Here is an 18,422-nt window from a genome sequence, read left to right as displayed (position 1 = left end):
TTCACAAAGGCATGATGTTTGATCTAGGCAGGGCAAGGTGAAAATGTGGACGCATCATTGGGAAATCATCTTCTTCACTAAAAAACATCTCCATTCCTTCCTGAACCTGGTGCGGGCATCAAAAAGCATTAATACCACTCTGGAATGCTAACCCTTACCTGTCCAGGAGGGGAGCTCTCTGCACCCAACACTTGCCTATAGAACACCGGATCACAGCTCCGCAGTGTGTTCTGTCGGCTGGCCAGGGGGCTGGCAGCACCAGGTTTCTTCAGCAGCGGGTCGCTGCGGCGTGAGTCGGTGGTGAGGTACACCTGATGGTAAAGGTGCGGTGGCATCAGGCCACCCCGCACGGCATCTGCATGCAGAGAGGATGCTGGTGTTCGGTACAGGGAGCTCACTGGAGCTCGGTACAGGTCCCTGGACTGCTTCCACTTGTAAACTTTGAATATAATCACTCCCAGTACTGTGACTGCGAACCCCACAGAAACCAGGATTAGAGAGAGGAGCAGATAAAAGGTGAGATTTTTATTCTGCTCCCGAGGGGCAGAGCCGGGGGGGAACTCAGCCCGGGCTTCAGGAGAATCCTCGGTTACCGACACAGTCAGGGTTGCGGTAGTGGACAGTGATGGCTCCCCATTGTCTTTGATTAAGACCATAAGAGTCTGCCTGGGCACATCTGTGTCCTGGACTGCGCGGGAAGTGCGGACTTGACCTGTGTGAAGCCCCACGGCAAAAAGGCTCTGGTTGGAGGCTCCCAAGAGGCTGTAGGAGAGCCAGGCATTGTGTCCTGCATCGGGGTCCCAGCCTACTACCCGTGTGACCACATGGCCAGGAGTGGTAGCTCTGGACAGCATCTCCACCGAGCTCCGCCCAGGCCGGGGATATAAGACCTGGGGGGCATTATCATTGCGGTCAGTGACAAATATATTCACGCTGATGTTGGTGGTCAGGACTGGAATGCCCCCGTCACTGACATGAGCTGTTATTTCGAACTCTCGCCGATCTTCATAATCCAGGGGCACTAAGGATGACACAATGCCACTGTCACGATTTATCGTGAAATAGCGGCCCACTAGCCCAGTTTCAGCTCCTTGCTCCAAGAGAAAGAAGGAAAGGCGAGCATTCTGAGGAGCATCTGGGTCCCAGACACTTAGATTTAGTATTGGAACCCCAGGGATGTTATTTTCCTCAACATAAACATCATAGGAGGATTGGGAAGACTGTGGAGGGTTGTCGTTGATGTCAGACACTTGTACCTGCACGACTGTAAGAGCTGAGAGGGAAGGGATGCCCGCGTCTCGAGCAGTGATGCTGAGGTTGTATTCTGGGACAGTCTCACGATCCAGAGCTGCGCTGGTTTTCAAAGTAAAGTAATTCTTGAGGGAAGAAGTAAGGCTGAAGGGGAGACCTGGAGGAACCTCGCAAGTCACCAATCCATTCTCCCCAGCATCCAGATCGATCACGCTGAGCAAAGCAATGACAGTTCCAAGAGGGGCATCCTCGGGGACTGGGCTGTACACGGAGGTGACTGTGATCTCTGGGGCATTGTCATTCACGTCCACAACCTCTACCAAAACTTTACAATGTGCTCCTTCTGGAGTGGCGCCTTTGTCTTTGGCCTGTATGTAAATCTCGTGGAGTTTTGTGTCTTCGAAGTCCAGGCGACCCTTGATTGTCAACATCCCAGTTACAGGATCTAAGGAGAATAGGTCTCGCACACTGGCACGGTTGTGGCTGCCAAAAGAATAAATGATTTCACCATTGGGGCCTTCATCCAGATCGGTTGCATGAACTTGCACCACGAGAGTGCCGGGGGGTGCATCCTCCAGGACACGCGCACGGTACAAAGACTGATTGAAGGTGGGTGCATTGTCATTCGCGTCCAGCACCGTGATGCGAATGGGAAGGGTGGCAGAACGTGCCGGAGTTCCTCCATCCAAAGCAGTCAGCACCAACTGGAGACTTGGCTCTCGCTCCCAATCAAGGGCGCGCTCCAGCACCAGCTCCGCATACTTGGTGCTGTCCTCCCGCGTCTGAACGCGAAGCGCAAAGTACTCATTTAGGCTCAGCTCATAGGTTTGTAAAGAGTTGCTTCCTACATCGGGATCGTGCGCGCTCTCCAGCGGGAAGCGCGTGCCTGGCGCCACGGCCTCGCTAATCTCCAATTTCATTTCCCGGGTAGGGAAAGAGGGATTGTTGTCATTAATATCCTGGATCACCACTTCCGCGCTGAACAGCTCTAGTGGGGTCTCCACTACCAGCTCCAGAGTTACGGTGCAGGAGGGCAGTGTCCCACAAAGCTCCTCTCTATCCAGGCGGTCATTCACGAACATCTCTCCAGTCTCCCGGTTCACCTCAAAGAACCGTCGGCTAGTTCCGGACAACACCCGGAGCCTGCGGGCTGACACGCTGCCGAGATCCAAACCAAGGTCCGTGACCACGTTGCCCACCGCAAAACCTCTCTCTCTTTCCTCCAGGATCTCATAGCGAACGACGGCAGAAGCCTTGTGCAAAGCACCAAGCAGAAACAGAACTCCCACCACTCTCCCTGTGCTTACCAGTCCGCTCCTCCAGGCCTCTGGGACCATCTCACTCAAAGGCAGTTCCTCTCGGCGGGGTCCGGATCTTTCCGGCTTTTTCGCTGAGAAACTTTCAGCGGGTTAGCGCTTGAGCGCTGGGCGCGGAATCGGACATGGCTTTCTGGATGCCGTTGATTTGCTCGCCGGCTGTTCAGTCTCTGCCTCATCCCGGGGCGCCGAGAGGGGACGGGCCGCGGCCCGATCTCCAGCGTCTTCATTGGCCGACAGCGGCACGCAGAGTCCCAGCCAATAACTGCACGAAGAATGCGCTAGCGCCCGGCTCTCTGAGCGGGACAATCGCTACGGACAGGAACTTCACTTTCCTTTGGCTTCTTTCCAGAGTTGGGGCCAAAGCGCCTTGGCAGTTATGTGTACATCGGAAACCTACCTTAGCCTGGAAAGCCAACTGCAGAGCGATGAAGCTGGCTGTTCTGCAAGTTTTCAAACCAAACCAAAGCCTATTGTACATTTTAATGGCTGTCTGGAATTGCAAGAAGGGAGGGTCAAACCAAACCGAGAATGATACAACACTGTCTGGAAAAACACCAATCTGGTTTGTCGGAGGGCTGGGGAAATCCTATACAGCTGGACTCTACGTGTAAGGGGGCATTTAGCATTTCTGTGGAAATGTGAATAATTTCAGCTTTATCTCTTACCAAATAAGACTACAATTTTATTACTTCCTCAGTAGACAAAATCAAAGGAGCCATTCTATGTTTGGTCTAATTGTGTTTTATGAAATTTAAAATTCAGGTTTCTTTAAAAACTGGATGTTGTTCTTTAGCTCTCATTTTGTAAGAACCAGGGAGCAATGTGACATTTCCCTACCCCATCCTTCCCAACAAACATAACCTCAATCATAAAGCATCATCTCAAATACTTTCCTTTACATGGTTAATCCATTTCCCAAGATCTTGTGTTCATATGCCACAAAGAGAAGATGCATTGCTAAAAAAGGTAATATCCCCCTTCCCCCAAAACAGAAAAAGTCCAGGCCTATTTATCACCTTTATAAAATGACTGAGATATAGCAGCAATTTAGAGAATACAAAGCCTTTAACCCACAGAATAAAGAGGCTTGAGTTTTCTCCATTTAAGATTATAACTCATGAAACAAACAAAACAGAAATGATTAGGATTATGAATAAGAGAATCAAGTACGAAATAAGTCCGCTAAGTTGTGCATCCTTGCACAAGAAACTACCATCACAGGGTTTCTGAGTTCCTTATCTTACAAAATGAATAAGGCAGGTAAATACCCGGCATAGAGTAAGCCTCAATTACTGATGCAAATCACCCTATTAAATATGAGACGTAAAGCTTTAGAGCCCCTACTATGTCTGTACACCTGTCCTGGACATCACTTGGATGGCATACAGTCCTTTCTGAAGTGTAAATGAACCCGGAGGCAGGGACATAGTCAAACAGGTTAAATAAGTAGATAAGTATGTAAGTATAAAGAGGATATTTACTGAAGAGATGAAAATCCCTTTTGGATCTGTTTCTCCATGTCCTCAATACTTTATCTTTTAAACCCCCTAGGTTTTTTTTTTTTTTAATGAGTGACACAAGTGGGAAAGTTTATTAAAACTCAAGTATATTCTCCAGATGTTAACCTGAAGAAAGAGCTGCACGCCCCGTACATGAACAGACACTTCTCCAAAGAAGACATCCAAATGGCCGACATATACATGAAAAAATGCTCCATGTCATTTGCCATCAGGGAAATACAAATCAAAACCACAATGAGCTACCACCTTATGCCAGTCAGAATAGCTAAAATTAACAACTCAGGAAACGACAACTGTTGGTGAGGATATAAACCCCTAGTTTTAAATACTGTTTGACAATTGGATCAGACCACCGAGAATCCTGACGGGCATTCAAATACAGAATATACTCTATAGAATATATTTAGAATACAGAATATAGCCTAGTCACTTGCTACTCAAAGTGTGAACAAAGAACCAATAGTATAGGCATCACCTAGGAGTTTGTTACAAATGCAGAAATGCCCTACTCTGTACCTAGTGACCAGATTTTGATTTAACAAAATACCTGTGTGATTTGAATGAATATTAGGGTTTGAGAAAACTGATCTGTGGTTTATTCAGAAATAAAGATTAATCAATCTGTTTTTTCCCATTCGTCATCACTTAATTACAACGTGGCTTTTGAAAACTAGCTTCTAAAAGTCGAAACAGTTTCCCCATTTATAATAACACCCATAGTTTTCTTAAGACCGCTTCATAAGCCAGCAGAAAGAACCCTCTTGGATCCATTTTCCATAGTAGCCACAATGTTCTTAAAAATTTTTTTTGTTAAGATTCTATTTATTTACTTAAGAGGGAGTGTGCACAAGCAGGGAGAGGGGCAGAGGGACAGAATCTCAAGCAGACTCCGTGCTGAACATGGAGCCCAACTTGGGACTCTATCCCACAACCCCGAGGTCATGACCTGAGCCGAAAGCAAGAGTTGGACACTCTACCTACTGAGCCGCCCAGGTGCCCCAATCTTCTTAAAATTTTAATTAGATGACACAACTATCCAACTGAAAACTCCTCAGTAGCATCTCACTGCTCTTGAAATAAAATACCAAATCCTTTGCACAGTATCTAAATTCTCATGCCTTCTTCTCTTGACACTCCATTATACAGTATGGTCTTCAGCCAAGGTTTCTTCTGTCCCAGGGGCTTTACAAAAGGCATTCCTCTCGTAGGGAAAGCTGCTTTCCCTTCCCTCCCTTTGCTTTGCTAATTTCTATGAATCAAGTCTTACTTTAAATGTTATTTCCTAATAGAGGTCTTCCATTAGACCTCAGTTAAAACCAGGATCCTTTGTTATATTCTCTAAGAGCACCTTGTATTTTCCTTTGTTGAACCTAGCATAATTTAATATTTTAGAATTATTTTTGTAAGCATAATGTCTGCTTCTTCCACTAAAAAGAAAAGCTGTAGGAGGTCAGAGACCATGCCCTGTTTTGATGACCACTTATATCCTTGGCATCTAGTACTGTAGGCACTTAATGCTTCCCCCTCCCCCCAACTTTATTAAAGTATAATGGGGGGGCGCATGAGTGGCTCAGTCGGTTGGGTGGCTGCCTTTGGCTCAGGTCGTGATCCCAGGGTGCTGAGATCGAGCCCCGCATCAGGCACCCACTCGGCAGAGAGCCTGCTTCTCCCTCTCCCTCTCCCCATGCTTGTACTCACTCTCGGTCAAATAAACAAATAAAAAAATCTTTAAAAAAATAAGCATAATTGACGGGCACCTCAGTGGCTCAGTCGGTTAAGCATCTGCCTTCGGCTCAGGTCATGATCCCGGGGTCCTGGGATGGAGCCCCATGTCGACCTCCCTGATAAGTGGGGGAGTCTGCTTCTCCCTCTCCCTCTGCCCCCCTCCCATTCATGTTCTCTCTCTACCTCTCTCAAATAAATAAATAAAATCTTTTGAAAAATGAAGTATAACTGGCAAACATAATTATAAAAACTAAAGATATAAACATGACAATTTACTATATTATAAAGTAATTACCACATCATAGTTAACACATCCATCAGCACTGTTAGTTACCCTTGTGTGTGCATGTGTGTGGTGAGAACAATTAAGATACAGTCTCTCAGCAAATGTCAAGTATATACTACAGTACTGTTAACTATAGTCAACATGCTGTACTTTAGAGTTCTAAAGTGTATTCATCTTCTAAGTTTATACCCTTTGACCAACATCTCTCTACATTGAATGATTATTAATACAGCAGTCTTCATGCCAGTGGCCTAGTAATCATAAAATGCACTAAGAATTACACAGAGTCAATTATATGCAGCCATTTTCCCTAGCTGTACGCATTTTTGGAAGATACAACCACACTTTCAAGCTACCAGTGGGCCCAATGAAACTATTCCTTAACCTAATGATTTGAAAAACAAAATACAGTTTGCTAAAGAGACAAATAAGGTGTGGTAATACAACTCACACTAGGGAAAAAACAAAGATAGGAAATGGAACCACCAGTGTTACAGGATCAACACAATTATCCAGCCTCTATCTTCTTTCCTTTCTGTTCTGTAATTTCAAGAGAGCCTCTGATCAATGAGATGCAGCAAAGACAATTTTAAAATAGAAAGTAAATGTATTACAGGTATTACAGGTGTCAAGTGTGAAGCCTTAGCGTCAGAAAGACCTGAGTTCCCATACTGGATATTACACTTAGTAGCTATGTAACCATAAAGTTCTTATTTTTAACTTCTCTTTCATTTTATCTTTAAAATGGGAATAATAATAGCTCCCCTTGACATAACTAAGCATCTCACTCTGTTAATATTTTAACAGCTTTATACTTAACCAAGGAGTTTATCTAGACAATGACTTTTAGTAAATTTATATTATGCAACCAACACCACAATCCAGTTTTACTATATTCCCATCACCCCAAGAATGCCTTAATCCTGTCTGCAGTCAATCCTTGCTGCTACCCCCAGGCTCAGGCAACCACTGAGTAAAAATTCCCAAGTCCAGGGTGCCTGGCTGGCTCAGTCGGTAGAGCACACAACTCTTGATCTCTGGGTTTTGAGTTCAAGCACCCACATTGAATGCAGAGATTACTTACAAGTAAAATCTTTTTAAAAAAATTTCCAAGTCATTCTTAACATCTTTTTCTACATTTCCACATTCAATTAATTACCAGTACATGCCAATGCTTACTACCTCCAAAATGTATTTTGAATCTATCATTACGTTCCCTCTCTACTGCCACTTCCTGAGTCAAATACCTTAAATACTGTCCTATGACTGGTTACATAATTTGTAAGGCCAATGAAAAATGAAAATAGGGGGCTCCTTCTTTAAAAATTAAGAATTTCAAGATAGTAACAGCAAGGCATCAGTCCAAATGCAGGGCCCTTCCAAGAAAGGGGACCCATGCGACTGCACAGATCACATGCTCATGAAGCTGGCCCTGCCTGGCACAGAGGAACCTCTCCAAAAATATGTCCTAATATCATTTTTAAATACTGGGTAACTACATCATATTATTATTAATTCTCAGAGTTGTCAGTAATATAAAAAGTGTTCCTCACGGTACTGTTAAATTATTGCATTCAAAGACAAAATGTATGTATTACCCCTTTAAAATCCTAAATATCATCTAGTAATCTTTCAATTTAACCTAATTTGCCTATTTGAGGAATATTTCAAGGTCAAATTAAGGGATTATTAGAGGAGAACTGGTATAAAAACAGATAACCAAGAGATTAATCAAACATATACCACAATTTACACAGGTGGGATATTCAAGGATTTGGTTAATAAGCTTAGCCTTAATATTTACCTGAAGTTTATTTACATGAAAAAATATGATACTTTGATTTGAAAAGATCTATGAATCTTAAAAATATGTTTTATATCCATTCTATCTCCCCTCAGAACAAGAAGAAATTATCTCATCAATAAGAAACAAAACAGAAGATAATAGGGAAAGGGAGGGAAAAATAAAGTAAGATGAAATCAGAGAGGGAGACAAATGATAAGAGACTCTTAACTATAAGAAACAAACTGAGGGTGGCTGGAGGGAAGGTGGGTAGGAGAATGGGGTAACTGGGTGATGGGCATTAAGGAGGGCACCTGATGGAATGAGCACTGGGTGTTATATACAACTGATGAATCACTAAACTGTACCTCTGAAACTAATACACTATATATTAATTAATTGGATTTAAATTAAAAATATTTTGAACTACAAGGGCACCAGGGTGCCCCAATATTTTGAAACTACAGGGTGGTTCAGTCGGTTGAGCTGAGCATCTGACTTTTGGTTTTGCATCAGGTCATGATCTCAGTATTGTGAGGACTGAGGCCCGCATTGGGCTCTGTGGTCAACAGGGTCTGTTTGAAATTCTTTCTCCCTCTCCCTCCACCCCTCCCCAATACCCCCTGCTCATGCACATGTGTGCCCTCTCTCTAAAATAAATAAATAAAACCTTTAAAAGATATTTTGAAACCAGTCAGTGATTTTAGAGATCAAAAGTTTAAGAGATGTTTACTTCTTCACCTATTTTAATGCTTTCTCATCTAGTCCTGATCACATTAGTACTCTCTTACTGTTTATTAGATCAGAAACTCAAATATGCCAGGAAACTACCTGCAAAATATTAACTGCCCACCTGAAAATCTTCTAAGAGACCTAAATTGTCCTTAGATAAAATTTATTCAATTTTCCCCAGCATACCATTATACTTTGATCTAAATTATTATCAGTTCTCACCAAATGGATAGGTTTGTATAGTTGAATTGTCTCTTTTTTAATGAAGAAAATCATTTCAAAATACATTGATAACTTCGAGAAGGAAGTGTAACTTTCTGAACTTTAAGCCTTCTAACAATACAGAACCTTTAGTACACAATAAAGATGCTATCTCAAATCACTGAGTTAAAGATGAAGTCTTTAATAAACAGTACTGAGACAACTGGACAGCAATTTGAAAAAAAAAGATAAAATTAGATCCATACCTCAGCACACACAAGAATAAAACCCATACAGATCAAGGATCCAAATGTAAAAACCAATAAATCATATAAGTACTAGAAAAACAACTGATAAATTTTTCTGTAACCTTGGTGTGGGGAAAGGCTTTCTAAGCATGACTCAAAACCTAAATGCAATATAAGAAAAGACTGATTAATTTGATTACATAAAAAAGAAAAAAGACTGCTCTGCAAAAAATACTCTAAGCAAGGCTGAAATACAAATGACATACTGAGAAAAAATATTTGCAACTTATATCTTGAGCAAAGGGCTAATATCTCTAAGTATATAAATAACTTTTTTTATTTTAGGACAAGACACTAAGAGATCATATAGTAAACATAAGACATGAACAATTTTGAAAGAGAGATAAACAGACTCAAATATGTGAAAAGATCTTTAAATTCAATCATAATGAGAGAAGCTCTAATCAAAACTACTTTTGAGATTTTTTAAATAATCGCATTGGCAAAAATTAAAAATCTTGACAACATACTCTATAGAGGAGGCTATGGGAAAATAAGCATTCTCATCAACTGGTAGGAATGCAAAAGAATACAACCCATATGGAGGGAAATAGTTACATCTAACAAACCCATATATGCATTTACCCTATGACCTAGTAATCACACTTTTAGGAATATACCCTGAAGATACACCTCAAAAATTTTGAAAATACATATGTACCAGATTATTCATTACAGCATTATTTGTAATTGCAAAAAGATTAGAAACCACCTCAATGGCAAACTACAGATTGACTGAACAGACTATGATATGTACACATATAAAAGAATTTTAGGAAGCTATAAAAAATAAAGATCTCTATAAACTAATATATAATGATTTCCAGGATATAATCCTAGTACAAAAAGCAAAGTGATAACTTATATTTCTGCTCATGTGGAATTAGCCATACCATTATAAGCAAACTTGAACATTGATGAAAATATATGGAAAGATGCTCTTAGTCACTGGCTTAGAAGGAGTGGGAGACCAAAAGAAGGGAAACAAATAAGGTGAGCCCTAGGATCTCAAGTATTTTGCCTGGAGGAATTTTCAAACCATGGGGCAAAAAAAAAAAAGGGGAAACCCAAGAATAACAAAGTGGTCTTGCTGAATTTCAGAGTAGAAATGTGAGTTTGGGGAGGCTGAGGCAGCTAGAATTTGTGGAAAAGAGAATGGAGCTATGTAAAGAACTCCAGAAGTCTGGATAAGGATCCCCTGAGTCTCTGGATGAACAATAACCAAGCACGCATAGACTGTTAACTCTCCAGAAGCTGAGCAAAGAAGAAGAGAGCTATTAGCTGAAATTTCTGGAGCTCACACAGGGATGGTAAATATTTGGATTCCATTCAGCCAGAATATAAAAATCATGATGAGCAGTCAAAAAAAAAAAAAAATCACAACTTAGTAGCACGGCTAACTAGCCCAATGCAAAGGTTTCTAGAGACCTGTCCTAACAAAATTCAAAAACAAGTCTTGAAAAGATCAACCAGATATGCAAATAACTGCCTTCCCAAACAAGTATCAATACTTTTTAAAGAAAGACAACAAAATATCTAAGCTTCCCAGAGCAATCTATACTTTCAACGCCATCCCGATCAAAATACAAATGCCATTTTTCAAAGTGCTGGAACAAACAATCTTAAAATTCACATGGAACCAGAAAAGATCCTGAATCACCAAGGAAATGTTGAAAAAGAAAAACAAAGCTGGGGGCATCATGTTGCCTGATTTCAAGCTATACTATAAAGTTGTGATCACCAAGACAGTATGGTACTGGCACAAAAACAGACACATAGATCAATGGAACAGAATAGAGAGCCCAGCTATGGACCCTCAACTCTATGGTCAACTAATCTTTGACAAAGCAGGAAAAAACATCCAATGGAAAAAAGACCATCTCTTCAATAAACAGTGCTCGGAAAACTGGACAGCTATATACAGAAGAATGAAACTTGACCATTCTCTTACACCATACAAAAAGATAAACTCTAAATGGATGAAAAGACCTCAATGTGAGACAGTAATCCATCAAAATCCTAAAGGAGAACCTCTTCAACATCAGCCACAGCCACTTCTTTCAAGACATGTCTCCAAAGGCAAGGGGAAAAAAAGCAAAAATGAACTTTTGGGACTTCATCAAGATAAAAAGCTTTTGCACAGCAAAGGAAACAGTCAACAAACTAAGAGGCTACCCACGGAACGGGAGAAGATATTTGCAAATGACACTACAGATAAAGGGCTGGTATCCAAGATCTATAAAGAACTTCTCACACTCAACACCCAAAAAAACAAATAATCAACTCAAAAAATGGGCAGGAGACATGAACAGACACTTTTCCAAAGATGACATACAAATGGCTAACAGACACATGAAAAAATGTTCAACATCATTAGCCATCAGGAAATTCAAATCAAAACCACAATGAGATACCACCTTACACCAGTAAGAAGGGCAAAAATTGACAAGGCAAGAAACAACAAATGTTGGAGAGGTTGTGGAGAAAGGGGAACCCTCTTACACTGTTGGTGGGAATGCAAGTTGATATAGCCACTTTGGAAAACAGTGTGAAGGTTCCTCAAAGAGTTAAAAATAGAGCTACCCTATGACCCAGCAATTGCACTACTGGGTATTTACCCCAAAGATACAGATGTAGTGAAAAGAAGGGCAACATGCACCCCAATGTTCATAGCAGTAATGTCCACAAGAGCCAAACTGTGGAAGGAGCCAGGATGCCCTTCAACAGATGAATGGATAAAGAAGATGTGGTCCATGCATACAATAGAATATTACTCAGCCATCAGAAAGGATGATTACCCAACATCTGCATCAACATGGATGGAACTGGATGAGATTATGCTAAGTGAAGTAAGTCAAGCAGAGAAAGACAATTACTGTATGGTTTTACTTATTTGTGAAACATAGGAATAGCATGGAGGACATTAGGAGAAGGAAGGGAAGAGTGAAGGGGGGAAAATCAGAGTGGGAGATAAAACATGAGAGACTATGGACTCCAGGAAACAAACTGAGGGTTTTAGAGGGGAGGGGATTGGAGAAATGGGTGAGCCCAGTGATGGGTATTAAGGAGGGCAGGTATTTCATGGAGCAATGGGTGTTATACACAAACAATGAATCATGGAACACTACATCAAAAACTAAAGATGTACTGTATGGTCACTAACATAAAAAAAAAAAAAACCAACACAGTAGGAAAAAAAAAGACAACAAAACCCAAACATTCAACAATGTAGCATTTATAATGTCTACCACCCAATAAAAACATTACTAGGCTTGCAAATAATCAGCAAATTGTGACTTAAAACCAGGGAGAAAATCATCACTAGAAATAACAGAGGTAATTAAATTAGCAGACGACTTTAAAACAGCTATTGTAAATACTCTCAAGGATTTAAAGGAAAACATGAAGACAATTAAAGTAGTGGAGAGAAATCGAAGAATGAAATGGAATTTCTAGAAGTGAAAAATAACGTATATGAAATGAAACTTCACTAGGTGGGATTAACCGCAGCCCAAAGAAGACCACTGAAGAAGACCACTGAACTTGAAAGCATAGTAACAGAAACTATCCAAACCGAAACACACAAAGGAAAAAATATGGGAAAATATCAACTGGTCTAATATAAGCAAAACTGGAGCTCCATAATTGTGTAGGTGTGTGTAATAATATTTGAATATAGCTCAAAATTTTCTAAATTTAAAGAAAAGCACAGATTTACAGATTCAAGAAGCTCAATGGGTCCCAAGAAGAATAAATGTCGAGAAAAACACACTAAGGTCCACCATAATCAAATTTCATAGATAAAGAGAAAAATTTAGAACCAGTCAGAGGAAAAGAAACATTAAATACAAAGGAACCAAAAAAAAAGAAAGACTGTAAAATTCTTATTAGAAACACCACAAGGCAAAACAGAGAGGAATAGTATCTTCAAAGTAGTGAAAGAAAAAAAATGTCAGTCTAGAATTCTATATCTAGCAAAAGTACCTTTTAACAATGAAGGGGAAATAAAGGGTTTTTTTTTTTCAAAAAACAAGAAAATATGTAACCAGAAGATCTATATTGTAAGAAACATTAAAGGAAGTTCTTCAGTCTGAAGGAAAGTGACACCAGATGGAAACATGGGTATATGTAAAGTGACAGAAATGATAAATCTGTAGGTTACATGTGAAAACTTCTCTTCTCACTTTCCTTAAGAGATAATTGATTATTTAAGGCAAAAATAACAACAGCATATTGTGAGGCTAAAAATACTGCAGAAGTAAAATGTGAGGCAACAATAGTACACGTACACACACACACACACACACACAAAAGGAGAAAAATGGAAGTATAAAGGGCACCTGCATTATATGCAAAGTGGTATAATATTATTTTCATTATATTTATGGTGATAAGTTAAATGTGCATAGTATAAACCCTAGAACAATCACTTAAAAATTAAAGAGGACATGTAATAAATGTTAGAGACAAAATGGAATACTAAACAATACTCAAACTAAAAGAAGGCATGAAAAGATGAATGAAGAAATAAAAAATGGATGGGATAAGAAGAAAACAAAAAGATGGTAGACATATCACATTAAATCTAAGTGATCTGAAAATACTAATTAAAAGTCAGAGAGGGATAAAAAAAAAAGCAAGACCCAAAAATATCCTTCCTACAGAAAATGCACTTTATATATAAAGAATGGTAAAAGATATACTATGCGATCACTAATTATAAGAAAGCTGGAGTGGCTATATCAATATGAGAAAAAGTAGGCCTTAAGACAAGACAGACTAGGAGAGATAAACATCTTTAGTCAATTTATCAAGTATAAAGATTTAACAATCTTAAATGTCTATTTACCCAAGGAAAATTACAAGAGTCAAAGAACGACTTTGTATAATGATAAAAGGGTGAATCCTCTAGGAAGACATAGCCATCTTAAATGTGTACATACCAAACAAGAGCACTTCAAAATAAATGATGCAAAACCTGATACAACTTAAATGTAAAGCAGATCCATCATTAAAGTTGGAGGCTTCAACAATCCAACAACAACTGACAGAACTACTGACAAGTATATTGAAGAAGTGAACAATAATTGATTAAACTTTTTCAAAAATTGACAAAATGACTAATTAGAATACAGAAGTGAACAACACCATTAACTAACAGAACCTAATTGACACTTATAGAACATTCCACCCAAGAGCAGAATACCTATTCTTCGCAAGTACCCATGGAACACTCTGATCCTATCCAGAGTAAAAAAACAAACAAACGAATAACAAATTTTTTAAAAACAAAAATCAAACAGAACATATGTTTTGACCATACTGGAATTAAACTGAAAATCAATAACAGAGAAGTTAACAGGAAAATCTCCAAACACTTGGAAATAAAACAACACAGTTCTAAGTAATCCATGGGTCAATGAGTAAGTCTCAAAGGAAATTTAACAATATACTGAACTGAACGAAAATGAAAATACACTTATCAAAATCTGTGGGATGCAACCAAAGCAGTTCTGACAGGTAAATGTAGCGCTAAAGGTAAAAGTTCTTCCATCAGTCAACTATGTTCTGACCTCAACAAACTAGAAAAAGAGCAAAATAAATACAAAGCAAGCAGAAGAAATTATAAAAAAAAATACAAGGTCATAAATCAATGAAATTGAACTAGCTATATACCCAGGAGAAATTAAAACACATGTTCATAAAAGACTTGCAGCAAATAGTCACACCAATATTTTTCATAATAGCCATAAACTGGAATCAACCCATATGTCTATCAATGGACACATGGATAAACAAAATGTGGTTATAGCCATACAATGAAATACTATTCAGCAGTAAAACCAAAGAAGAGCTGACACATGCTACAATATGGATGAATCTCAACAATGCTGTGCCAAGTGAAAGAAGCCAATATAAAAACTACATATTGTATGACTATATTAATATGAAATTTCTACAAAACAAAAAACTGTACAGACTGAAAGCTCATCAGTGGTTGCCTGGGGCTGGGGGTGGAAACTGACTACAGACACAAAGGAAATCTTTGGGGTGAAGAAAACGTCCTAGAACTGGATAGTGGGGATGGTTGCACATCTAACTGAATTTATCAAAATTTGTCTACCTGTATCTTAAAATTGGTAAAGTTTGTGATATGTAAATTATACCTCAATTTATTTAAAAAGAAATATATAAATCAATAAAACTGAAAACAGAAGAATAGGAAAAAAAATCAATGGCACAAAAAACTGGTGCTTTGAAAACTACTAAAATTAGTAAATTGATTAATTGACAAACTCTATCAAGATGGACAATCCAGGGGCGCCTGGGTGGCACAGTGGTTAAGCGTCTGCCTTCGGCTCGGGTGTGATCCCAGCGTTATGGGATTGAGCCCCACATCAGGCTCTTCCGCTATGAGCCTGCTTCTTCCTCTCCCACTCCCCCTGCTTGTGTTCCCTCTCTCGCTGGCTGTCTCTATCTCTGTCAAATAAATAAATAAAATCTTAAAAAAAAAAAAAAGATGGACAATCCAGGGGCACCTGGGTGGCTCAGTCAGTTAAGCAGCCAACTCTTGGTTTGGCTCGGGTCATGATCTCAGGCTTGTGGGATTGAGCCCCACGTTGGGCTGAGCATTCAGGGATGAGTTTGCTTGAGAATCTCTCCTTCTCCCTCTGCCCCTCTCCCCCACTATGCACACATGCTCTCTCTCTAAAATAAATTAAAAAAAGAAAAAAAGGATGGCCAATCCAATATCCACAGTGAAACAGGCTATCACTACAGACCCCACAGGCATTAGAAGGAATATAAGGGAATATCAGGAACAACTATATGCATGTAAACTCAACAATTTAAATAAGATGGACCAATTGATGAAAAACGATTACTACAATACTAACCCAATATGAAATGGATAATCTATATAGTCCTACAGCTAACAGACAAATTGAAGTCATAGTTTTAAAATTCCCCAAAAGAAATTTCCAGGCCTAGATGGTTTCACTGGAGAATTCATCCAAATTTTTAAAGAGGAATTAACACCAATTCTACACAATCTCTTCCAGAAAAAAAGAGAAAATGCTTTTTAAAAAAAGATTTATTTATTTATTTATTTTAGAGAGAGAGAGAGAGTGGGGGGAGGGGCAGAGGGAGAGAAGCACACTCCTCACTTAGCACAGAGCCCAACACAGTGCTCAATCTCACAACCCTGAGATCATGACTTAAGCTGAATCCAAGAGTCGGACCCATAACTGACTAAGCCACCCAGGCACCCTGAGAAAACACTCCCTAATTCATTTTATAAAGCCAGTTTTACTGATACCAAAGCCAGACAAAGGCAGCACCAAAAACTACAAACCAATATCCTTCATATATATAAACACAAAAATCCTGAATAAAATATGAGTAAATGGAATTCAGCAACATGTAAAAAAAATTACACACCATAACTAAGTGGAGTTTATTCCAGGGATGCAAGGCTGGTTCAATATTTGAAAATTAATTAGCATAATTCACAGTATCAACAAGCTAAAGAAGAAAAACTTAACAATCATATGCCATGGTGCAGAAAAAGCATGAGACAATATTCAACACCCATTCACGATTTAAAAAAAAGAAACTTAGAAAACTAGAAGAGAAAAAAACTAGAGGAAAAAAAGAGGAGATCTTCCTCAATTTAATAAAGTGCATCTACACAAACCTACAGTACACATGATACTTAGGAGTGCAAGACTAAATTTTCCCCCGTAAGATCAAGAACAAAGCAAAGATATCCATTCTCACTATTCTTACTCCACATAGTATTAGTTCTAGTCAGTGCAATAAGGCTAGAAAAAGAAAGAAAAGACATACAGATTAAAAGGAAGAATTAATACTGTCCCTATTTGCAAATGACAAAATTATGTACAAAGAAAATCCCAAAGAATCTGCAAGAAAACTCCTACAACTACTAAGTGACTTCAGCAAGGTCACACGATACAAGATCAACATGTGAAAATCTGTTTTATTTCTGTATACTATGATTGAACATGTAGAAGCTGAAATTAAAAACTCAATGCCATTGACAATTGCTCAAAAAATGAAATTCTGAAGTATAACAAAATATTCACACAGCTTACAGACTAAAACTTTAAAAATTCTGATGAAAGAAATAAAAGAATATCTAAATAAATGGAGAGAGAAACATAATATTCATGGTTCAGAAGACTCAACATAGTAAAGACGTCAATCCCTCCCCACCTCCATTTTGATCTCCAGGTTTAACACTATTCCTCAAAATATGAGCAAGACATTTTTTGGTACTACTGACAAGTTTATTCTAACATATACATGTAAAGGCACAGACCCTAAAATAGCTGAAACAATCTTGAAGAAGAAGAATAAAGTGGGAGGAGTTACTGCAACCGATTTCAGATTTACCATTTAGTTACAGTAATCTACAGAGCATACTATTAGAAGAGAGATACACACATAGTTCAATAAAACAGAATAAAGAACCCAGAAATAGACCCACACAAGTATGGCCAACTTATTTTTTAAAGCCATAAAGAAGATTTATTGGCTTACATAACTGAAGTCCAGAAGTAAGTAGGCATCATTAGTTTGACCCAGGGTCATAAATATGTCACCAAGGAACTGATTTCTTTCCTTTTCTTTCTTTAACATACAATGGTATTCTTCAGGGGTGCCTAGGTGGCTCAGTCAGTTAAGCGTCCGACTCTTGATCTCAACTCTGGTCATGATCTCAAGGTTGTTAGACAAGCCCCACGTTGGGCTCCACACTAGATGTGGAGCATGCATAAGACTGTCTCTCTCTCTCTCCTTCTGACTCTCCACCTTGCTCAAAAAAATTGTATTCTTCATGGTATAACTTCATGCTAAGGCAAACTGCCTCCTCTTATGGTCTCACCATGACTGCCACCAACTCCTGTGTATTTCCATGTCCTGAAGAATACAAAAGCATCTTCCTCAAATACCCACTACACCCTTTCCTACAGCTTTGTTCGGCCAACAAATTTTTGACAAGGTGCAAAAGTAATTCAGCAGAGGAAGGGTAGCCTTTTCAACAAATGGCAGTGAAACCACTGATCATCCATAGACAAAAAATTGACTCTCAACCTAAACCCGACACCTTATACAAAAATTAACTCAAAATGAACCATAGGTGCCCACATAAAACTTAAAGCAAAAAAAACTTCTAGAAGACAGAGATGAAAAATCTTTAGGACTTAGGTCATGTGGACAGTTCTTAGATATGACACTAGAGCATAATCCATAAAAGAAAAACATTCATAAACAGTA

The 18,422-nt window shown here is 39.2% G+C and overlaps 1 protein-coding gene across 20 annotated transcripts in view; it reads right to left on the bottom strand.

Moving 5' to 3' along the window:
• The window catches only part of LOC113255376 (protocadherin gamma-C5), a 169,513-nt gene that overhangs the window by 29,558 nt on the left and 121,533 nt on the right, over positions 1-18,422 (bottom strand). The window contains exon 1 of one of the 20 annotated variants that reach the window (XM_044384201.3): positions 159-18,349. The exons of 18 other annotated variants lie outside the window; for them this stretch is intronic. In XM_044384201.3, coding sequence (XP_044240136.1) covers positions 159-2,588 — 2,430 coding nt within the window. In that variant the 5' untranslated portion in view covers positions 2,589-18,349. Of the gene's footprint in view, positions 1-158; positions 18,350-18,422 lie in introns of those variants that run through there. One more of the 20 variants, XM_026499061.4, reaches the window with a different exon arrangement.

Source organism: Ursus arctos, unplaced genomic scaffold (genome assembly GCF_023065955.2).
Source record: "Ursus arctos isolate Adak ecotype North America unplaced genomic scaffold, UrsArc2.0 scaffold_5, whole genome shotgun sequence".
In the NCBI taxonomy this organism is placed as follows: domain Eukaryota; kingdom Metazoa; phylum Chordata; class Mammalia; order Carnivora; family Ursidae; genus Ursus; species Ursus arctos.
This window is presented reverse-complemented; position numbering and strand designations above follow the sequence as displayed.